Source organism: Aegilops tauschii, chromosome 6, assembly GCF_002575655.3.
Source record: "Aegilops tauschii subsp. strangulata cultivar AL8/78 chromosome 6, Aet v6.0, whole genome shotgun sequence".
Taxonomy (NCBI): Eukaryota; Viridiplantae; Streptophyta; class Magnoliopsida; order Poales; family Poaceae; genus Aegilops; species Aegilops tauschii.
Genome location: NC_053040.3, coordinates 167941793 through 167965496, shown reverse-complemented (window position 1 = coordinate 167965496; position 23704 = coordinate 167941793). Strand labels below are relative to the sequence as shown.

Below are 23704 nucleotides of genomic sequence, written 5' to 3'. Positions count from 1 at the left end.
GTTGAAATATTTAGAGACCGATCATAAAATTGCCGGCTCCACTCTACTGCGGCGCGAGAGCCGGCTTGCTGCACCTTCCCCACATAATTGGCCAGAAGGTATTTTAAAATTTTGAATTGTCTACATTAGTATTTCTTAGACATCATATAGGAGATGTGAGAACAGTAAAAAAAATTGTTAAATGAAAACTATGTACCTTAGCTATCTAAGACTAATGAAAACTGCAACCTTGAAAGAGGAAAACAACATTGGAAATCCTAATGTTCCTGGTCCTGAATAGTGTATTCGTCTAAATATGTAGTTGATCACCCGGTGCAAAGTAAAAAACTTCTCATGATATAACGCTGGGAACCTAAAAGCAAGTGATCACACATACAAACATTCCAAGGGAAAATGCGTAAACTCACAACTCAGACAAACTACTAACAGGGCCATGTATGATTTTGCAGCTTAGAATCTACATAAAACAGAACAGTGCAGGTAACCTTTACCTAAATCTCACTACTAACTTTATTTGAACATTTATTCTTAGATCATCCGTACTCCTTTTATGTACAAATCATGCAATATCTCTGTATAAATCAATGCCAATGGACGCACATGCACAAGTCTGAACTAAACAATATATATGATATAGCATAATTATATGATCTAAAATAGATGCATGATCAGGGGAGGAAGATGGTGAAGCCAAAGATGACTGCTAAAGTTTCGCTACTCCTTGATCATCTTGCCCAAAACTAAGGTTATTACTGCAGGAACGTTCAACCCTCATTGTATGTTCTCCTGATTGCATAATTGTTATCTTCACAAATTCTTCAATTGCAGGATATAGCTTCACCAGATCTTCGACAAGAAAATCATGCAACTCCACCGCAAATTCAACCCCAGTAGGTCCACCACCGATAATCACAAAGTGAAGGATCTTCCTTCTCTCCTCTTCACTGAGGTTAGGAGGTGACGCCTTTTCAAAGTAGTCTATCACGCTCTTCCGAATCTTTTGGGCATCCTCCATGACCTGACATTTACAATGTGAGGCTGTAAGCACAAGATATGACTAATACTGTACGGTACAATAACCTAAAGTATCAATACCATATATCTCAAGATTTAGCAGGAAATTAAACTGTAACTTACATCTTAGGATTGAAACATGAGAAATAGCAGAACAGTAAAGAGACACACAATGCCAATTAAGGATTTGACCTTCAGAAAGTGGCAATGCCCCATCACACCAGGAGTGTTGAATGTATTCACAGTAACTCCAAGAGCAACAACCAAGTAATCATAATCAACCATGAAATCACCATTCCCGTCCAAATTAGTCCCAACAGCAGAGTGGCAGTGGACGGCTTTCGTTGGATCGATCTTGAAGCACTCTGGTAAATATTCACATGTCTGATTGGAGGGGAGAGGGCGAGAGAGAGAGAGAGAGAGAGAGAGAGAGAAACAGCAGAGCGGCAGTGGACGGCTTTCGTCAGATCGATCTTGAAGCACTCTGGTAAATATTCACATGTCTGATTGGAGAGAGAGAGAGAGAGAGAGAGAGAGAGTTTGCTGAAGCTCACCTCGGTGTGTTGGCATCGGATATGTGGCGTTCAATGTGGACTCCTTAGCCAAACACTAAGTTATTTAAACAGGTCTGAGATTATTCCGAGATGGCATCGGATATGTGAAGCACTCAATCTCTATAGCCAAACACTATGCATGCTGAAATAACTAAGTTTTGTTTTCAACAGAATTCTGAGATTATTCCATTCTCAAGCAAGTACACATATGCGAAACACCTTTTCAGTGAAGAAGCATAGTGGAAGGCACCATCCAGCCATGAATATAAATAAAATGAAAGGACAACCAATGAAAATATCTACAACAAAAGCATTCCACTAAGATGGATCATTAGTAAATTACCAGTATCATGTATCCCTTGGCCTCCTCTGCGAGCGCCTGCTAAAGCAGAGTAGAGCAAGTGCCAGGTAGCTTACTTTTTCACGCGAGACACACAAGCAAGAGTGAAGCTGCACGAGAAGATACCTTAGAGAAGCCATCAGAGTAACCAAACGGCGAGCTGAATAAGTGTGTGACCTACTGGTGGCCGCCATCTGGGTCGGGCCCCTCCTCCCACGTCAGCAAATCCTCGCGGCACCACTGTCACATGCTAGGCCTGAAGCGCGACAGAGTTAGGGTGGTGGACAAGAAGGGTGATGCCACAACGGACGGCGAGGCTGGGTCAATAACATGCCATCATATTTTAATTTTATTTTGGCAAAAAGGAGATAGAAATGTAGCAACCTGGCATAACTAATTAACTATTCTAATTTAAGGCGGATGATTGCATGTAATCACTAATCGTAAGTAATCAACAAGGCTAAATGATGGAATGAGAAGAGGAATGTATTTCATGAAATAGAGCAAGAGACAAAAACTTGAAAGGAAAAAAACACTCAACGCTTGCAGGTGAAGAACATCATATAAAATGGATGGTCACCAATCAGGAAATGTGCAAAATATGTAATGGAATTTCTTTGAACTAACTACAATACATCGTCTGTGAAGCAAGAGTGAGAAAATACCAGGAACATGATTAGTGTAGTAGTTCTCTGGCTCACACTACACAGGAGCTGCTGTTGTGGCAGGAATTAAGGGCAAGGAGAGTAGGCGCACATGCTTGTTGGAGATCCTTGGCTGGCCGGTCGAACACGCAGCAGAGTACCGCTACCCTAGAACAAGCACATGTTAAATGGAAAAATCCCTAACAAGAGATTTTCTTTTGCACGGGAAGTATCAACGCCTCACATTTTCAAAGGCAAAGGGGCTCCAAATTTCACGAAGATATAAGATGCTAATATAAGATGGAAGCTCCAAGCAAATCTTTCATTCACCAAATGAAGTGTCTTAACTTTGGTTGCTCAGGCAAAATTTCTTGTCAGCTGTTGCATGTTCAGCTGGTGTCACCAACCTTGCATATTCGTTGTCCTTTATGTTTTGGCCAGGATGCTCAATTCCATTATTGCATGATGCCACAGCTGAAAAGCTTGGCATTCTTGCGACCGTCTTACCGCCTCTGTTTACAAGCCAAGAAATATTAGGAAAGAAAATTGATAAGGCACAAAAGCAAATCTTATTTATTTGTGTCACATTTGTAGGATTAAAGTTGACATATGACTACCCTTGTCTAAATTAGAGTTGCACATGCCCAACTCCATATTATTTCCGTTACAGCTATTTACGCACATAACTGAACTCGCACTCAAATGCACTGGTTTGGTGGCATGGTGTAGTGTAACAAGCAGTTGCTCAATCATAATATTCATAGTAGCTTGGATGTGAAATTGGATACATCATTAGATTCTTCTCAAAGCAAAATTTTGAGTAATGCTACTCATATCCTAGTCAAATTAGGTATGGAGATCTGTGCTACAAGGATTCCTAAATGAATCCTAGTCTCATGAAACACCTGTTATCTTCATGAAACACATGTTATCTTTAAAACCATGATACTTGGCCACAGGGAACCAAAGCAACGATCCAAAGGAAATAAAATTATGTAATCTGAAGCCAATATCAGAATGTAACATACTCATAAGCTGCCTGAATCGTTCTTGAATCTCATTCACCTTTCTACACTCTTGAATCAACATCCAACCATTTTGATCACAAATCCCAACCTCACGCCACATATCAAACTAAAAACTGCAGACATATGTTTGCTAAGGAAACTGAGATTTACGTAAAGCTCAGACTTTACTAAGAATTTCAAAAAGATCTCTTCTCTTTGTTGTCATTCCTCCTAAATTCAGAATGCATGGGTCATAGAAGAACACTCATTCTTTTAGCACAAACTCATGGGAAAAACTGGATGTGGCTTGAGGAGATGCCTCACCTTGAACCAGCGCACAGATCGCCGCCGCCTAGCACGAGTGCCTTGTCCAGGGAGGAGGCTTGAGCCTCTGACGATGACATCGCCAAGCAGTCGCTCAATCATAATATTCATAGTAGCTTGGATGTGAAATTGGATACATCATTAGATTCTTCTCAAAGCAAAATTTTGAGTAATGCTACTCATATCCTAGTAAAAGTTAATAAAATAAGCAAATGTAAAAGCAGCAAATAATTCGTCATATGAGCTATAATAGGAAATCGTAATTACAGTAAAGTTTCATAACAATATACGTCGCAGCCCAGATATATTGTTACTATGCTTTTCACACCCCAAGGCTTCCTCGACGCTGGCTTCTTGTTCTCTCAAACTTGGAAAGAGAAGTTTGCATAATGAAAGTGAATAATACGAATGCAAGGATTTTACTCGGCTTTAGAGTGCCTGTGGACCCGATGCTACCCTGCTCCCCCAGCACGGCGGCCTGTTGGGCGGCGAGGAAGAGGTAGCAGCGGCCCGAGCTGGCTCGGGATGCAATCTTCAAGTATATATTGTGACCACCTTATTTGTTGATACTAAGAAATGTAAGAAGAAGCTAGAGTAGTGAAGGTTTAGATGTTGTACTGGTCAGCGAATCTACACTACACTGTTTGGAAGAGCGTCGGACGGATCCAGCCATTTCTGACCAGAGACGCACCAAAGTCTGACCTAACAACCCCTCTTTTCTTCTCTCGCCTCCTCACATATTAAAAATATTGCGTATTAAATTTCTTTAGCAAAGGAAAGCTCAATGAGAATTGAATAACTTAGAATACATAAGCGACAATTAAATGCGGCATTCAACCAAGGCAAAAATTTAATGTTTTGTATGCCTTCTTTTTACTGTCGGCAAAGCCGAGAACACATCCATAGTCACCGCGGACAAAATAAAACAAGACACATTACTGAGATTAAACACCATGGCAGAGTACCATTCAGTCTTATGTGGGATTTAGGCAAGTGTGCTACTGTAGTAAGAAAATAAATAAAGAGATTAATATGCAAATTGGCCTATAGTTTAAAGAATCAAACTCAAAACGTAACTTCCAACCATATCTTCAGTGAAGAAATTTAACTTGAGCATAAGAGGGGAATTTATTGCTTTTTTTTTGGAAATGGAGGTATACCCCCGGCCTCTGCATCATAATGATGCATGCAGCCCTAGGGGAATTTATTGCTACACCTATATGCTTTTGATCCTTGCACGGGCAGTCACTGCTTTGATTTCTTCCCTGGCCCAACTCGCTTTAAACCACCGGAGTTTCTTAATTTCAAGATGTGTATATAGACAATTTGAATGACTATATGAATTGAAAGTACATAGATAAACATATAAGAGAATATGCAGCACCAGCACCTGTTGTTCTTGGGCGTCTGAATCTGATCATCCTTTTCTTCGGCATCAAGCGAAGAAGCATCAGCCTGAGCATCAGGGGTGGCCTGAATCGCAAAACAAAACGGATCAGAATGCAAAGATGTGTATATACAGCTCGGCTGCTGGAGCACAGGTTTACTCTGGTGCAGCAGTTTTGTTGGCCTCACCTGCTTTGTCAAAACCTAAGAAAAGAAAACCAAATCTTCTCTTCTAACTTCAAGTCACCAATAAGAGAGGAAGCAGTTGGTACAGAATAACTGCTGCAACTACGAAAAGAAAAACTGAAAATTTTACTTATGCACAGTATAGTGCCTAGCCATCAATTGAATATAGGTGTAGTACAACAGCTCTTACAGACATTAGCACAAACAATTTGCAGGCAAACTTATACCTGGCAGAACACAACCTAAGAGAAGGCAAAATTCCACCCCAAAAACATAGGCAGAATGCATATGTAAGTGCAAATCGCCATGGTTATTGGCCTATCAACCAACAACAGTTCAGAGAGACAAATGCTAGCAAGGGATTGCCTAGAATTTTGCCATATGCTCTTTTCTTTGTCCAAATAACTTCATATTTGGTGCTAAAGTTACTAATTCGTCTTGGAAGAAGGAATCCATCATGAGATGGAAAGGAGAGAATAAAATCACTGACTATCAATTGAGAGAGGGGAGAAAGGGAGTCGAGCTTACCTCGATGTTGTGTGTCGTGGCGTCGAGCAAGAGCCGCTGGTGGTGCCGTCATGGAAGGAGGTGCTCCATCGAGGAGCCACCACTGGTGCCATGGCATCAGAAGAGGTGCAGCCAGGGATGAGACGAGGATACACCGCTTCCCCTGTGAGATCCTTCTTTCACTCCCTCGATTCACCTCTTCTCTTGCTCCCTCTCACTTGCTGCCCTCCATCTTCGTCGTATCCACGGCGCTGGAAGCTGGTGGGGCGAGGTGGCCGAAGGAGGAGGCGTGTGGATCTGGGCCGGCCGGATCAGCAACCCCGGCTCCTCCTGTTGAGCACGGAGGCCCTCATTTTCTCTTTCTCCCGCAGGGACCGATCCATGGCTGGATCGATTCGAGCGTCGCCCTTCCCTTGCAGGTCGCTGCCGCGCCCGCACGCCTCGGGTCCGGTGGGATCCGGGATGACGAGGGGGGATGGGATGCGTGAGGGGAAGGTTGCCGCCGCGCCACCATCTCCACACTCCTCCTACGCCACCAGAGGGCGCCGCTGCCACCATCTCCCCCCTCCTCCTCCGCCACCAGAGGGCGCCGCCGCCACCATTGTCGAGGGAGTGGAGGGGATGGGGAGCTTGGGAAGGCGGCTGTAGGGGGAAAAGATTTAGGGTTGGAGACTGAGGGAACGGGAGGAGAAAGCGGACGGGCGCGGGGCTCATCACGGCGCGGTGGTTTTTTCCCTCACGTGGTGCGCTGCACCCCCACGCGCGGGCGCGGTGTGGTGGTTTTTTCGCCTCGCGTGGTGCCGTGCGCTCGAGGCATCGGTTGTGACTAGCACTTCTTGGGCTTTATATGTTAGATGTTAGCTTGTCAAACTGTTGTATATCTGCAGCAACTTTTCTTGTAAAGCAAAATAAGTTGCATGCCGGTGAACATGTGTAGTACAATCTTTTGATATGAGTTCTCAATCTTCCTCTGGGTGCACATGGATGAGCGATACAGTACATATTTGCGGGGGACTGTTTGGAAAGGCTAAAATCATGTGGTTTTCAGATACGGCCCCTTTCACTGTCCGTTGTCTCATTCTCAGCCAGCCGGCCTGAGAGAAGCTTGGTGCATGCTTGCTCCATTCATCAGCATTGTATTGACCACCAGAAATCAAGGAAGAGCTGCAACTTCCAGTAACCATCACAGCCCAGGGAGTCCACGGAAGTGAGCGCTCGGCGGCATGGCGGGCGCACCGGCTCTCACCCTCCTCCTGCTGCTCCTCCTCCCGGCACACCAGGCGGGCTACGCGGGCGCGGAGGCCGACACCTGTGGGCCGGCGCTCGGAGGCGCGGCAGGCCGGCGCCATGGCCCGGGGCTGGAGGAGTACGGCGGCGGGCGCATCGTGGACATCACGCACGCGTACCGGCCGGGCATGCCGCCCGACGCGACGACGGGGCCCCTGGTGCGGCTCAAGGAGTCGATGGAGAACGGGTCGGACTACAACTTGTCGGAGCTCCGGATGCACTGCCACATGGGCACCCACGTCGACGCGCCGGGCCACATGAACCAGGCCCACTTCGCCGCCGGCCTCGACGTCGACACGCTCGACCTCCAAGTCCTCAACGGTGAGCTCCCCGGTTTTCGCCGACCAGAACATAGCTTTGACCATTTTTGTGAATCTCCGCCCTGCGGTCTCGCAAATAAACCCTGGTTAAATGGTTAGCTACAGCATCCCTCAAAAGTTGTACTCCCTCCTTTCGAAAAAACTTATCCCAAATCTGTTCCTCAAATGGATGTATTTAACATTAACTTAGTGCTAGATACATTTATTTGGGATAAATTTTTTCGAACGAAGGGAGTACTATTTAAGAATAAAAAAAAATTTATAAAGTAAGTATCAGCTGCTAGATTCTCTAAACTTATCAAAAATTTAACTTCTATTCCTCAAAACTTTACACCATTTCCCTATTTTAGGCTAAGAGGACAAGTACCTTCATCTCCATCTCCACTACTATTAAACAAATGAATTATGGCAAAAACATTTAATATCAGCCCTCCGTTATCCTCCAACATTGCTCTAATGATCATTGTACCAATTAAAGCATCGTAATTAGCAATCAAAAAGCATCATCATTAGCATTAAAAAAACATCGTATCAATCAATCAAATCTAGCATTCGAAGAACTACTAGTCGGTAAAAACCGAGGAGCCGCGCCGCCAAACCCTAGCCCACACCTCCCACAAACCATTTCAACCGTCGTTGCCATCGATTCGGCTCCCCATCGACCTCGGTTCGGGCCGCCATCGTCGTGCCCCAACTCCACTGCACCACAAGGCGTCCTTTCTAGGTAGCTTAGTGGATGTAGTGATAGTGATACATCTTACTTGTAGTGGACTAATCCATATGCAAGATAACATACCATTTGTCTGACCATGCGAAGTGTACCCATTAATGGTTAACATGGAAGAATCTAAATCTCCGGGACATCAATGGCTCAACCCCAGTGACGGGGCTTCAATGCAATTTGAGAGGGGGATAAATGAGTCACAAATAGAGTTGAGAGGACTAATCTAGTGTATTATGTTAAATTTGGTCCAGATGGTGTTAAATATAATACTTTTTAGATCTACTTATATTTCTTTACGGAGGGATTATGTGTTTATGTAAAGAAATAAATTTGGTGGGGGGGGGCATGGCCCCCTTTGGCCCTCACTAAGGGCTAGTTCTTTTGAGCCATGGCTTATACATAAGCTGCGGTGAAAATAATCCCTTGATAAGCTGCAGTGGAAATAAGCCCATGAAATTAAGCCATCCAGTTCTTTTGTCTGAGCTTATGTTCCAAGTTCTCTGGTGAAAGTTTACAATACCCCTAAAATGTAAGCGGCGGCTGGGCGAACTACGGAACGTGAGGCAGCGGCCAGATTGGACGAGTTGCTGCCTGTTCGGCCTCAAGTCTAGTTGTGCAGCGGCCCCGTGCTCGGCGGCGTGCTGTAGGGTAGGGCTAACGGCGGCGACGGAACGAGCAGAGAGGAGCTGGCTGTTAGCAGCGGGAGGAGCAGAAGAGCTGGCGGTTAACGGCGGCGGGGGCGACTGTGGGACAGCGGGAGGAGCAGAAGAGCTGGCGGTTAACGGCGGCGGGGGCGACTGTGGGGGACGGCTAGCGTCAACGGCGCCTGATTGGAACCGGCCTCGTCGACGATGGTGATGGGGGGCGGCGGCGGCTTGAATCGCGGAGGAACCCTAGCTCTCGTGGCGAGGACGAACACGAGGGGCGAGGACTCTGCTCGATTCGTTTTTCTCCTATCTCGCTCGGTTGGGTTGGGCTCGGTGGCAAAATCGCTGTAATTAAGTGTGAAAACTAGGGGCAATGGGGTATACCCCTTCGACTTTAAGTGGGCTTCTGCGGGAAGCACCCCTCCCCCGAGCTTTTTCTCATTGTGAGAGAGAGAGCTGTGGAAATAAGTTAAGCCCTATACTTCAAAACGAGTTCTTTTGAGCTGCTGGCTTATTTTGACAATAAGCTCATAGAAGCTAGAAAAGAACTGGCCCTAAGCTTCACCGGTGAGTGGAGCTAATATCAAATGCTCACTAGATCCAAAGGCATTACCATGTATGTAACAGAAAACACCATGGTGTCTTAGGCCCTCTTCATTACCATCCATGTCTTGTAGGGTGTAACATAGGCTGCCTAGGTGATATTAGAAAAATTGTAGCCACCATGGAGAAAATGAAAGGCAATACATCAGCATCGACAACCATTTTAAAAGAAAATCTCTCCGCAAGTGTGGTGAACCATCAACCCTGTAGCCGACAGGCACAATAAAAGCTATAAAATAAGCTACTGTTGTAACGAGTACAGAGGCAACAAGCATTCCTTTCGTGCCCTCTTTCACTCTTCTAATACTCTTTTTGATCTGATTTACTTTCTCGGTCTCATTCTCTTCAAAGTAATCCCTAGGAGAAACACCACGTCTGGACTAGGCATATTGAGTATAAATAAAGAGCACTTGATATTTATTGCTCTACAAACATAATAAGTAGAAGATTAAAGCACACAATCTCATATCCTAGGCCTTGCGCTAAACATAAAGTGATAGGGCGTTTATGTTTGTTATAATCCTTGTTGTAGTTAATCATGAGCACCGAGTTCATACGTTGAATGAGCAGTATGATAGAAGTCACTATGCAGATCCTCGCGATAGTCATACGAGTTGTAGCTAACATCGAAAACATGCATGTTGAGAGAGAACTCGACATGCATAGCAATGGCAATCACGGTAGTGAAAATGGTGAAGCTTCAACGCGATTAGTGGGTGGAGCTAAATTTGGTTTGGGGGCGGGGGAGGGGGCATGCCCCCCTCACTAAGCTCTGCCGCTGGTGAGTGGAGCTAATATCAAATACTTACGAGATCCAAAGGCAATTGCCATGCATGTAATAGAAAGCACCATGGTATAGTAGGCCCTCTTCATGTACAATTCTCATCTCGTAGGGTCTACCGTAGGTTGCCTAGCTAATATGAGAACAATTGTAGCCACCATGGAGAAAACGAAAGCCAATATATCAACATCGACGGCCATTTTAAAAGAAATTTCTCCACACGAGTAGGTGAACCATGGATCCTGTAGCCGCCAGGCACGGTAAAAGCTACAACAAGAGTTACTATAGTAACGAGTACTGAGGTAGAAAGGATTCCTTTCGTGCCCTCTTTCATTCTTCTGATACCGTTTCAATCGGATTTACTTGCTCGGTCTCATTTTCTTCGAAGTAATCACTAGGAGAAACACCACAGGCTACATGAACCGAACGCCGCGCCGCATGCATGGCAGGGCACGTGGGAAACCAGGTGGCGAGGGCAGGTGCATTGGTCGCGCGCGGCGGGCTAGCAAACTGTAGACAGCAGCATCCATCACTCGCGACCGGCTTTTAATAGGCATTGAGAGCGAGACATGTTGCCCTGCTTTTGTGTGTGAAATTGGTTGGTGCTTTGAGAGGATTATTCATGGCTGGGATTAATGTGGCATCTTGATGGTGCCATGGTAGAATACGTGGTTCACCACTTCATGTCATATTTTGTTCTATTGGCATAGATCTTTCAGAAATTAATGCACGAAGTATTTAAATATGAGAATTATTCAGACATTAATACTGTTTTGCCATTTGCCATGATATTCTATGAATAAATCTATGCTATCATGCCCAAGTATGTGTTATATCTACGTTTAGTATAATATATGGTGCTATAATCAATTATACATGCAAAATAAGGCTTTAGGCTATCGGGGAAAAATAGTCTTTGGAATTTGAATACACACACTTCATATCTTGGTCTCGCCAATTCATATGGGCAACGCGACAATCAATTTTCTTGTAGTTGATGTTCTCTGATCCGGAGTAGCTGTGAAACAGGCTCTGTCCAAGTTACTTAAGAAGGGCAAACAATATCGCAAAATGACTTCTATAAAGACATGGTAAGCCTTTGGCGTGCTTGTTGAATTAAAACCCCGAGCCCTGTCAAAGTTCAGTTAGCTAGTTTTTCTGTCAGGTTAGCTTTCCCCTTTTTTTCAGTCTTTTTGTTAGCTAGCTTTGCTCGAAGGTTGCAACGGCCTGGAGCGAGTCGTGCGCCTCGTTGATCTGCTCGTGGGATGGCACGAGCGTTGTGGATCACGTAGGCGCCAAGTCAGGGGCCACGATCCCCAGTTTCCCCTCTGTACTCTGAATAAATAGAAGCAAGAAAGGAGCAGAAAAGCTGTGAAGTTTACAGCGCAAAAACACTTCTGTTCTTCGTCCATCTAGAGCTCTGTTCTCTCGCGTGTGTATTCGTCGACTTGGCACTCCGGCAGTGCTGACAGTTGGCATCAGAGCCGCGTTTGGTCATGGGAAAGAGCAATCCAAGTCGCTCCCGTTCCGCCTCGCCGGTGAAGACCGGGGCTGGGGCGAAGAAGGACGGAAAGGGCACCAGCGGCGGCGGCGACGGCACGCCCGCGCCCCTGCTGGGCGACGGCTCAGGGAGGTCGTCCGGCCGTGAGCTAGCGATGCCACGGCCGCTCCGCGAGGCGACTGGATCCACCTCCTACCCTCCCCTGACGAGGACGAACTACGCGGAGTGGTCGCTCCTGATGAAGGTAATCCTGCAGGCGAGAGGCCTGTGGACCGTCATCGAGATCGGCCCGTGTCCTGACGACGACGCCGATTATCGTGACGACCGCCTGGCGCTGGAGGCAATCCTCCGGGCCGTACCGCCGGAGATGCTGGCGATGCTTGCCGTGAAGGAGACGGCGAAAGAGGCGTGGGACTCCATCAAGACGATCCGTCTTGGAGTCGACCGCGTACGCAAGGCGAAGGCGCAGTCCCTCCGCCGCGAGTTCGACGACATCCGTTTCAAGGACGGGGAGACCGTCGACGAGTTTGCCCTTCGACTCACCGGTATGATGAATAACCTAGCTCTTCTTGGTGATGATCTGAAGGAAGAAAGGGCCGTGGAGAAATTTCTCCGGGTCGTCCCGCCGCGCTATGCACAGGTGGCTCTCTCCATAGAGACGCTGCTTGACCTGTCGGAGCTCACGGTCGAGGAACTCACCGGCCGGCTGAAAGCGGCGGAGGAACGCTACGGGCTAGACGGGGTCGCCCACGGCGGGAGCAGCCTGCTGTTCACTCACGAGGAGTGGATGGCGCGCCAGCAGAAGATCGACCAGGCCGGAGCCACCGGGGGCAGCAGCAACCAAGCTGCCGGCGGCGGCGGACGCCGCGGTGGCGGCGGTGGCGGACGCTCGCGCGGTCGCGGAGGTAGCCGAGGCGGGCGGGGGAACCAGAGCTCTTCTGGCAGCGCCGCCCGCAAGAACGACAAGTGCCGCTACTGCAACAACCTGGGCCACTGGGCCCGGGAATGCCGGAAGAAGAAGCGCGACGAGGAGGCGAACCTCGCCGACGCTGACGAGGATGAGCCGGGCCTTCTGATGGCCCAGGCCTGCACTCTGGACGAGGGGAGCACGGCAGGGCCGGAGCTGAACCTGACTGCGCCCCAGACATCCCTCACGACCGCGGCGGCGCAGGTGTTCCTCAACGAGGAGCGCGCGCGCATGGAACTGCAGCAGTCTCCTGGCGACACCGATGCCGCCTGGTACCTCGACACTGGGGCATCGAACCACATGACCGGCGACGTGTCGGCGTTCGCGGACCTGGACGAGTCCGTGACGGGATCGGTCAAGTTCGGCGACGGGTCTCTAGTGGACATACGCGGGCGGGGCACGGTGCTGTTCGCCGTGGCAGGCGGTCACCACCGTGGCCTCACCAATGTCTACTGGATACCTCGCCTCAAGAGCAACATCATCAGCATCGGCCAACTAGACGAGGTCGGTTGCGCGACGCTGGTGGAGCATGGTGTCATGACAGTCCACGATCGCCAGAAGAATCTGCTCGCCAAGGTAACTCGTTCGGCCAAGCGCCTCTATGTGCTGCATCTCAAGATTGTGAAGCCGGCGTGTCTCGCGGCGAGCGAGTGCGACGGTGCAGGCTGGCGCTGGCACGAGAGATTCGGCCACGTCCACTTTCAGGGACTCGAGAGGATGGCGCGCACTGGCATGGTCACCGGCCTTCCCCTCATCGTCCACGCGGAGCACATTTGCGAGGCTTGCCTGGCTGGCAAGCAGAGGCGGGCCTCGTTCCCTCAGGTCGCCAAGTTCCGCGCGACGGAACCTCTGGAGCTGGTCCACGGCGACATCTGCGGGCCGATCTCGCCGGCGACGCCGGGCGGGAAGCGCTACTTCCTCTTGCTAGTGGACGACCACAGCCGTTACACTTGGCTCGTCTTGCTGCGCTCCAAGGACGAGGCGGCCGAGGCGATCCGCCGGTTCAAGGCCGCCGCGGAGACCGAGTCGCGCCGCTCCCTGCACACGTTCTGCACAGATCGCGGGGGCGAATTCACAAGCACGGCGTTCGCGGAGTACTGCGCTGACCACGGCGTGCAGCGCCACCTGACGGCGCCCTACTCCCCGCAGCAAAACGGAGTGGTGGAGCGCCGCAACCTGACCGTTGTGGGCATGGCGAGGTGCATGCTCAAGGCCAGGGGCGTGCCGGCTTCCTTCTGGGGTGAGGCTGTCACCACTGTCGTGTTTCTGATGAACAGGTCGTACACAAGGAGCCTGACTGGGAAGACGCCATTTGAGGCGTGGCATGGTCGCAAACCCAACGTGCACTTCCTGCGCGTCTTCGGGTGCGTGGCTCACGTCAAGGACACGCGCCCGCACCTGGCGAAACTGGCGGACAGGAGCAAGGCGATGGTTTTCATCGGGTATGAGCCGGGAGGCAAGGCCTACCGGGCGTACGACCCCGCCACTAAGCGCGTGCACGTCACGCGCGACGTCGTCTTCGATGAGCGAGCAAGCTGGGACTGGCAACGGGGCGGGGACGCTCCCGGCGCGGCGACGTTCACTGTCGAGTACGGGCCGTCTGCTGTGCTTGAGGGGGTGCGTCACTCTGCGCCGGCGACGCCGGCCCCTCCACCACACGCCAGCACTGTCGGGGACGCAACTGCAGCAGGAGCCGACGCGCCCACTCCGTTCACGCCCGCGAGCACCGGCGGGAGGGACCTCAATCCTGAGCTCAGCCCTGCCATGTCACGTTCTCCGCCAAGCGCTTCGCCGACTCCGATCGAGTCGCCACCAGCTGACCACGCGGGCGTGCACCTGATGGTGACGCGTGCACGGGACGGCATCGTGCAGCCGAACCAACAGCTCACGGACTACATCCTCAACCTCGACGACCTCGACGACGAGGAGCTGCACCTCGGGCTGGCAGAGGAGCCGGCCTCTCTGGATGAGGCGCAAGGAGATGCAGCCTGGAAGCGCGCTATGGACGAGGAAATGGCGTCTATCCAGGAGAATCGCACCTGGCATCTCGCTGATCTCCCTCCTGGTCACCGCCCCATTGGTCTCAAATGGGTCTACAAGGTGAAACGTGACGCCCAGGGCGCGGTGGTGCGGCACAAGGCCCGCCTCGTCGCCAAAGGGTTCGTGCAGCACCAGGGCGTGGACTATGAAGAGGTGTTCGCGCCTGTCGCCCGCATGGAGTCAGTGCGCCTCCTGCTCGCTCTAGCCGCGCGCGCGGGCTGGGGCGTGCATCACATGGACGTGAAGAGTGCGTTTCTGAACGGGGAGCTCCAGGAGGAGGTCTACGTCGCGCAACCACCTGGGTACATCGCCGCCGGACAGGAGAGCAAGGTGCTGCGCCTCGACAAGGCCTTGTACGGCTTGAAACAGGCGCCGCGCGCCTGGAACCAGAAGCTGGACGCATGCCTCGCGTCGCTCGGGTTCGAGCGCAGCACCACCGAGCACGCCATCTACGGGCGTGGCAACGCATCGTCTCGCCTCCTTGTGGGGGTGTACGTCGATGATCTGGTCATCACCGGCAACAACGACGGGGAGATCACGCGGTTCAAGGAGGAGATGATGAAGCTCTTCAAGATGAGCGATCTCGGTCTCCTAAGTTTTTACTTGGGGATCGAGGTGCACCAGGCGCGGGTTAGTATCTCCCTGAACCAGACGGCTTACGCTGAGAAGATTCTGGAGCGCGGCGGCATGACAGGGTGCAACCCGTGCGCGGTGCCCATGGAACCCAGACTGAAGCTTAGCAAGCAGAGCACCGCGCCTCTGACTGACGCGACGGAGTACCGCGGCCTCGTCGGGTGTCTGTGCTATCTGGTTCACACCAGGCCGGACATCGCTTTCGCCGTCGGCTACGTCTCGCGCTTCATGGAGGCGCCCACCATCGAGCATCTGGCTGCGGTGAGGAAGATTCTGCGCTACATCGCCGGCACTTTGCATTGGGGCTGCTTCTACCCAAGGGGAAAAGGAGATGGCCACCTCGCTGGTTACAGCGACAGTGACATGGGAGGAGACATCGACACACGTCGGAGCACGACCGGCGCCATGTTCTTCTACGGCAACAGTATTATCAGCTGGCAGTCCCTCAAGCAAAAGGTCGTGGCTCTGTCCTCCTGCGAGGCCGAGTACATCGGCGCCACGACAGCAGCATGCCAAGGAGTTTGGCTGGCTTGTTTCCTCGGCGAGCTCAAGAAGGAGAGGCCAGCCTGCTTCCCACTCTGGATGGATAACAAGTCTGCCATCTCCCTCGCGAAGAATCCCGTGTTTCATGAGCGAAGCAAGCACATCGATGACCGTTTCCACTTCATCAGAGAATGTGTGGAGAACAAGCAAGTGGAGGTGGAATTCGTCGGCACAGACGGACAGCTCGCCGATCTTCTCACTAAGGCTCTTGGGCGCGTGCGCTTCACGGAGCTGCGAGCAAGGATCGGCATGGTAGAGATTGACAAGGGCTTAGGTTTTAGGGGGTGATTTGTTGAATTAAAACCCCGAGCCCTGTCAAAGTTCAGTTAGCTAGTTTTTCTGTCAGGTTAGCTTTCCCGTTTTTTTTAGTCTTTTTGTTAGCTAGCTTTGCTCGAAGGTTGCAACGGCCTGGAGCGAGTCGTGCGCCTCGTTGATCTGCTCGTGGGATGGCACGAGCGTTGTGGATCACGTAGGCGCCAAGTCAGGGGCCACGATCCCCAGTTTCCCCTCTGTACTCTGAATAAATAGAAGCAAGAAAGGAGCAGAAAAGCTGTGAAGTTTACAGCGCAAAAACACTTCTGTTCTTCGTCCATCTAGAGCTCTGTTCTCTCGCGTGTGTATTCGTCGACTTGGCACTCCGGCAGTGCTGACAGTGCTCTCAAGACAAAAGAACTATATCGCCAAATGCCCTCTGTATATTTTTTGACCCAAAGATTTCCCTGCCAGGCATCATTAAAATTACCATGGTACTAATGAATGATTTATTAACGGTCGACTTATTCTTGTTTCTGGACAGGTCCTGCCTTACTGGTCGATGTTCCAAGACACACAAATATAACAGGTAGGACCTGGGGATGTGTTCTCTCTTCTTTTACAAGGAGATCAGCTCTATTGCATCATCGATGATGAATCACCCTGTTAATGAACTTCTCATATCATGTCATAAGACTAATTTAACATGGCATTAGAGATACATGCGCATTACTAATATGGCATTGTATTCAAATATCAGTTACTTCATCTTTTCTTTACGGTGGGTTGTTGCAAATTCAGTATGCATTTACCAGCATCTGCATTACATCAATGTTGTCTGGTATTTGGTATATGATGGCACCATTGATTCTATGCAGCTGAAGCAACGGAACCCGTAAGGGCTTCTTTGATTCGCAAGGATTTTAAAATACAAGAATAGGAAAAACACATGATTTTAGTGTTATTGTACACATGAATATATATGAATAGAAACCGACAGGAATTAGCACCAACGATCTGATACACCGCATAAAAACCAAGGGCATAGAAAAAGAGGTTTGAGTGGATAGAAACTTTCCTCCAAAATGAACTGCAAAGGATTCCTTAGGAAAAATCCTAAGGATTCTATTCATGTGAATCAAAGGACCTACATAGAGAAATTCCCAAGGATTCAATTCCCCTCTAACTCCATGCAGCTGAAGCAATGGAATCCCTAAATATACCAAAAGGTGTTCGTCGAGTTCTCTTCAGGACATTGAACACAGACAGGTATTGGCCTCTTTGAAGGGCACATATTCAAGTAGATAACATATTTTTCACCACGTCGTTACTAAATGCATAAAAGCAAATGATCTGTAGGGGGCTCATGTGGAAGCAAGGAGGTGATATGAGTTTTGTTGGATTTACGGAGGATGGTGCACAGTGGTTAGTTGACAACACCGACATCAAGCTTGTTGGTAAGTAAACAGGAGTTGTACTTGTATTGCACCAAATTTGTAAGAACCTTGTGAAATTGTGAACTGCCTAGGTTCAGTTAGTTCATGACCTTTTCACCGGTGGATCAATATATGCATACCTTATCTGATGTGAACTTAACATGGTGATATTGGCAAATTATGCAGGGATTGACTATATATCAGTTGCTTCATTTGGTCACTTGATCACTGCCCATGTGGCCTTCTTAAAAAATGCGGTAAGATGTGCCCTTTCATGGCCCCAAAAAGTAACCCATGTGAAATTGAAGCCACCAGTTATAACCTCGTAGTTTTGCACTAGCCTCTGGTCATATGCTGCTTATTCCCCAAGTCTGACAACATGTTAGTACAACATTGCATGTTGACAAGTTGATCGAAGTCTTGGTCCCACCAATTCCTTACTGATCAACCTCTTTGGGGGGAACAATGCTTGCTTATGCTATTTTAATGCTCTTCCGAAGACATTTCACATATCGGTGACGAATAACACAAATAACTTGCCTTCTTAGAGACAGCATCGTTGATCGAAAGTGTCGGTTGTTTTACTTTACTTTGTTCTGTCAGGATATCATCCCAGTCGAAGCCCTGAAACTAGACAACGTGAAGACTGGACTATACATGCTGCACTGCTTACCTCTAAGACTGGTTGGCTCCGAGGGTTCACCAATCAGGTGCATTCTTATCAAGTGATCACTTGGCGGCTGCTCTTGCCAAAGGCTGCAATGTATCATGCCCACAGATGCTACACCCTAGCTAATGTCTTGATGCACAGTCCATAACCGTAAAAATAAAATGCCTGATGTCATGTATATAAGTCTACTGCCAAACCAACATTAAAATTTAGCATTACTAGAAATCAACAATGAACTTGTAGACTCATGGCAGTCTGGTTGCTCTGCCACTGCCACGCTGTAACCCATGTTGAACCACAGGAGTTCAGCAACTTTCAAGTACATGTTGGCATGTTGCACTCAAGCAATTTCTGCAATATTTTCACTTAACATGCCTATGATGAAATCTGTTAGTGCTACTACCATTGCTGATACATTGAATGCTTACCGTATGAGTTCTCATGTTTCCTCTGGGTGCACATGGATGATAGTCATACAAAAGTAACATGAATACTGTCATGCACAGCCATATTAGCCCCCGGGTAAAATGACACAAGTCATTTTTTCTGATGCTAGCATGTCAATCTGACATGTCTCTGCATTTACCATCTCATCCGTAATAATCATATATCATACTCCCTCCGTCCCATAATATAAGAACGTTTTTCAAGCTAACATAGATTGAAAAACGTTCTTATATTATGGGACAGAGGGAGTACATTACATTATACGAGTAAAGTAGTTGGATCATGTCTCGCAGGAGCAAAAAGAGGTGATCATGTCAATCTAATATATCTTTGGATGCTTACTATCTCATCAGTAACAGCGTACATTACTTTACAAGAGTAGGTGCAAAATTTGTATAAGCATAAGCGATTACTCAGGCAGATCAGTATATAGCAAAGCAAACTACAAAAGCAATGCCACAGAAAGGACTCAAATATGGGGGGAACCAGCTAACCGAAGAATGGCTAATGAATCTAATAACTACAACACAATTTTAGCGATATCGTCGATTGCCAACTTTTCTATGTAGATGTTTTCCTTGCACCAATGACCCATCCAGCTACTAACTACAAGAGCGAAGAACAGAGGCCGTACTTGGCATATCACAAGCAGGTAGACCTATAACATCATTCTGATGGATCACGCCATTATGTTGCAAATAGTGACCGTGAAGCCTTGAGTTAGTACTTGATCACATGATGCCGCAGCCACAGCTCATACATAACCATGTGGAATGCATCATAAGGAACAGGAGGTGAGTGCCATACAAAGTGTTTCTGAACCTGCAATCCCAACTTAACATATTAGTATCGGACCGCACTAGAACTTTGATAACCATCTGGTTTTTTATGCACTACAGAAGAAATAAAATAGCCAAATCAAAGGGTCCACTACTCAGTTCTTCATTCTTGTTTTTTCAGATTACAACGGCTCAAGTCTAATGATAAGACAGGTGACACATTAGAATCTCGACCAACAAACAAGCTCTTGTTACTTTGTACCCTGATCTTCTACATTATTTTCCATCACAATAAGATTCAATATTTAACATCATCCTTCAGATCGTGAATAACTACTCTATCTTGTAGATAAAGGAAGATGAATGCATAAATCGGAAGTTGTATAGTGACAAAATCTACTACTCACAATGCATACCTGAACTAAAGATTTGTGCAATGCAACAAATTCTTGCTGTGATATAGATTTCAGGATACTCTTTAGTTCATATACGTCGCGCTCCTTAAGTACAACCGCGAACTTTCTCCAGTCAAGAACATCATTGAAAGGCAAATCATAGTAGTCCGACAAAATAACTAAAAGGACACAATAGAGATAATTAGAAAATAATAATATGGGAATCACTAAAAAATTGAGCGCCCATGAAAGGGGAATAACAATAAGGAATGGTCATGGGTGCCATGTATTTTGCATGTCAAAAATACTAACCAGGGACACAGCCATAGTGTATTGAATCAGATATACGAGCACTATTAACTTGAGAGCCACCAGGGCAGATACAGAACTTAGTACGGTAGAACTGCTTCTGATAAACTAGCTCTCCAATAGCTCTATTAATCCGATTATTGCTAATAGCAAGCTCTGTATCATTCTCCCAGACTCGTGCCAAAATAACTCGTATTTTCGAGTTGCGATGACCAGCCCAAAATCCAAGATTTGTCCTGTTTTCCATTGCAGAAGAAGCAATTTAAGATATAGATATAGCAAGAGTGCAGATAGATGTTTATGCTGCAGTGGTGACCAGTTTATGGTTATCAATTATGAGCAACTTCCGAATTCCAATATGCACTAGAAGAAAACATTTATCACAGCTTAAAATCATACGCACTAACAAATCAGATTCAAAGAGTATAAACCTCAATGCATAAATAAGGAGACAGTAGGGTAAATAAGAGTCATACTGGAAGGCACCAAGCCACTAAGTCTAGCAAAAAAAGAAAGCACTCAAGAGTTCCAAATAGTTAAATAATATGAATTTCTGATGTGTTTCATTGAAAAAAAACCTAGCATACAGAATTATTTTTCTTTTATATCACATATAGAGAGCCTTATAATTACATTATATAGCTCAACAAATAGGAAGTGCCATTTCAACCTGTTTTCAATGTCATTCCCTCCTTCGGGTAGAGCAAATGGCTGTAATACTTGAGGCAGAGCAACATCCTTATGAGGGATAAAGTCAACATTATAGCTTGGCGAGCAGACAGCTCTAATAGAGTTCTTCACCATGAACGGAAGTCCTTCGAACGCCCTCACGCCTACATCATGGCATGCGACAAAGAAGTGGTCCGCTCCTAGTGTGCGGTTCCAGTAAGGGTACTTGCTTATCAAGCCTTCAACATAATCCTTAACTATCATTGTCATATTTTCATATGAAGTACCCTGCAAGACTAAAAATGATGCATGTAAATAATTATCAGAGCAATTCAATCACAAAACCAGAAGAACAACACAGACAAAATAACTAGCGTGTGAAATTGAAGTCACTTCTGGTCATACAGCTGTTCGCTAAACTTTAAAAAGAACAGTTCAACCATGGCATCATAGGAAAGAATATTTTTCCATTACATTTGTGAGCAAGCAAGTTGAAACACCCACGTCGGACTAATACAGCCAACCAAGTCAATTAGCATCTCTATTCTCTACAACTTCGTTCTACTTTTGCTTTAGCTGTGGTCTGTGTACACATTAACTAACATACCATGAGAATCCATATTACTTCAGAGTTTGACAATGTGCATAGCTCGCCAGACACACAGTAATACCCGAGTATACCAAGAACAGTACAATACTAAAGGCGTTACAATGCGGTAAAACGAGCAGTAGGGCTAAAGAGAGTGTAGGGGGGACCTTGCCGCGCATCTTGTGGGGCGAGATGGGGACGAAGAAGAGGTCGGCCTTGTCGGGGTCTTCGGTGCGAAAGCGGCTCTCCCGAATGTTCTGGAAGAAGTATCCCTCGCTGGCGTACTTGCCCGTGAGCTTCCGGGGCGTCTGGTAGAAGGTCTTGGGGTCGCCGTCCGGGTAGATGTAGACCTTGAAGCTCCGCTCCATCTCCGCGTACCCCGCCGCGAACGCCTCGGGCGAGTGGTAGACCGACGGGCGCGACGCCGGCAGAGGGGAGGAGAGCGGGAGGCGGCGGGGTTCATCTAGGGGGAGGGAGGGGGCCGCGGCGGGGCGGAGCGAGCGGAGGGAGAGGAAGGATATAGAGAAGAGGGCTACCACGGCAAGGAGGAGGAGCGCGCGGGGGAGGGGCGAGGAAGCGCCGGTGCCGGCGAGGCGGCCGGCCATCGCCGGAGGTGAGGAGAGGAGTGGAGCGAGGGAGTGATGCGGGGTGCGGATTGGAAGGGAACGGCGACTCGAGGGTGTTTTCTGTAACAAAGAGGCCGTTTAGATCTTCTGCGATCCTTTTTTTTTTCCTAAAAACTTATTTATGTCCTGGTCGATCTCAAGCGTTGGTTTCTGGATAAACGGCTCTCAATTTGTGCACGTTGTGGTCAATATTCTTTGTACACCACAGCAAGCAAGCCAAAGAAAAGTACCGTATGCGCGTGTAAGAGCATCTTCAAAGGGTGATGTAAAACAACGGCCTTCAACAAATGGTGTATCTCTATTTGGTGCCGAAAAATTTGCAGCAATCCTAAATTTTAACTCCAAGTGATATATATTTGCAACACCATTAGCAGCTGCCCTAAAACAGCTGGAACCCAACCGCCACCGTGAACTTTCACCATTGTCGCGTCGCCTCACCCCGCCTCCACGCGGGCCACCATGAAGCCTCTCACCCCATACCGCTCCTCGACGATCTACGTCGCGGCTACCCCGACCCCTCCAAGCTGGCTACACAGTTGTGCCCTCCCGCCAACGTTGTCCACCCCATCCCGCCCTTCGGTGTTGTCCGTCACGGTCGTCGAGCTCGTGCGGCCATCCACGAGCACCGCTCATCGCCGTCCCCAAGCTCCTGCCATCATCCCTAAACTACCCCGCCACCAAAGTCCGCTATCACCGTTGCCATCCCCGCTGAGCTCCTTCCTGTCGTTGGGTCCGCCTCCCGACCTTCCGGCCATCAAATCATCATGTTTCACGTGGTTCTCAAATTTTAGGGCATTACTTTTACATTATTTAAAGCAAAAGTAATTTTAGGGCATTACTTCTACATTATTTAAAGCAAAAGTCAGGCTGGTGCTCAAAAACATTCTCTCTCCTCCTCTATAATGGTTTTTAGGGCATCGTGTTTTACATTGAAGAAGATGATGTAATGTCTGCTTGCAATGAAGTGTTGTCAAACCAAAGCACGTGTACGCATCATCATAAAATGGTGTTGCCTGCTTGAGACTGGAACACATGAGCCGATGAACTGGAAAGAGCTTTTTTTGTGATAATAACTGTAAAGAGAGGTTGAAGTGACGTGCAACTACTAGTTCCAACCACTTTGGCACTTTTATCCTGTTAAAAACACAAGAATGACATGCATCTACATTATTATATAGACGTGGCTAGAGGGCGCACGAGCGTCAGTTGTTAGGATCAAACGCTTTTCTAAATATGGAAGGAGCAATTGATGCGCCTGACGTGGTAGACCAAAAAAAGAATCTTGTCCTGACGTGCATTTATTTAGGGGTCTAAAAGTACTAGCTATCGACTAGAGGGGGTGAATAGGCGATTTTAATGAACGTGTTCAATACATGGTGGTTTCGAAGACAAACAGTAGAAATGAACCTATTGATATGCAGCGGAAGGTAGACTACACTAGACAAGCCATAGTCAAGTAAGCAATAAAGTGAAAGCACGAAGACTATTAGCAGCTAGGCAGTATGGATCAGGATGGAAGATAGT

The 23704-nt window shown here is 48.0% G+C and overlaps 2 protein-coding genes and 1 non-coding gene across 3 annotated transcripts; 1 reads left to right on the top strand and 2 right to left on the bottom strand.

Annotated features, from left to right (window-relative positions):
- Nucleotides 1-503: 503 nt before the first annotated feature.
- On the bottom strand, nucleotides 504-6659 carry LOC109761177 (uncharacterized). Its single transcript, XR_012187483.1, has 5 exons — nucleotides 5984-6659; nucleotides 5274-5356; nucleotides 3884-3999; nucleotides 2035-3064; nucleotides 504-1018 (listed from the first exon to the last, which is right to left on the bottom strand). It is a non-coding gene; the product is annotated as an uncharacterized protein (transcript).
- Nucleotides 6660-7022: 363 nt separating this feature from the next.
- Nucleotides 7023-18765, top strand: LOC109761173 (cyclase-like protein 1). The gene is made up of 6 exons (XM_020319971.4): nucleotides 7023-7570; nucleotides 16805-16849; nucleotides 17457-17529; nucleotides 17620-17717; nucleotides 17883-17953; nucleotides 18300-18765. The coding sequence occupies exons 1-6, from the start codon at nucleotides 7186-7188 to the stop codon at nucleotides 18423-18425; spliced, it is 798 nt and encodes a 265-aa protein (XP_020175560.1). The 5' UTR covers nucleotides 7023-7185; the 3' UTR covers nucleotides 18426-18765.
- A 362-nt stretch (nucleotides 18766-19127) lies between these two features.
- LOC109761172 (probable glycosyltransferase At5g03795) lies at nucleotides 19128-22233 on the bottom strand. The gene is made up of 5 exons (XM_020319970.4): nucleotides 21722-22233; nucleotides 20967-21253; nucleotides 20300-20532; nucleotides 20009-20166; nucleotides 19128-19635 (listed from the first exon to the last, which is right to left on the bottom strand). Exons 1-5 carry the CDS (start codon nucleotides 22157-22159, stop codon nucleotides 19534-19536), a joined length of 1218 nt encoding a protein of 405 aa, XP_020175559.1. The 5' UTR covers nucleotides 22160-22233; the 3' UTR covers nucleotides 19128-19533.
- Between the last annotated feature and the right edge of the window lie 1471 nt (nucleotides 22234-23704).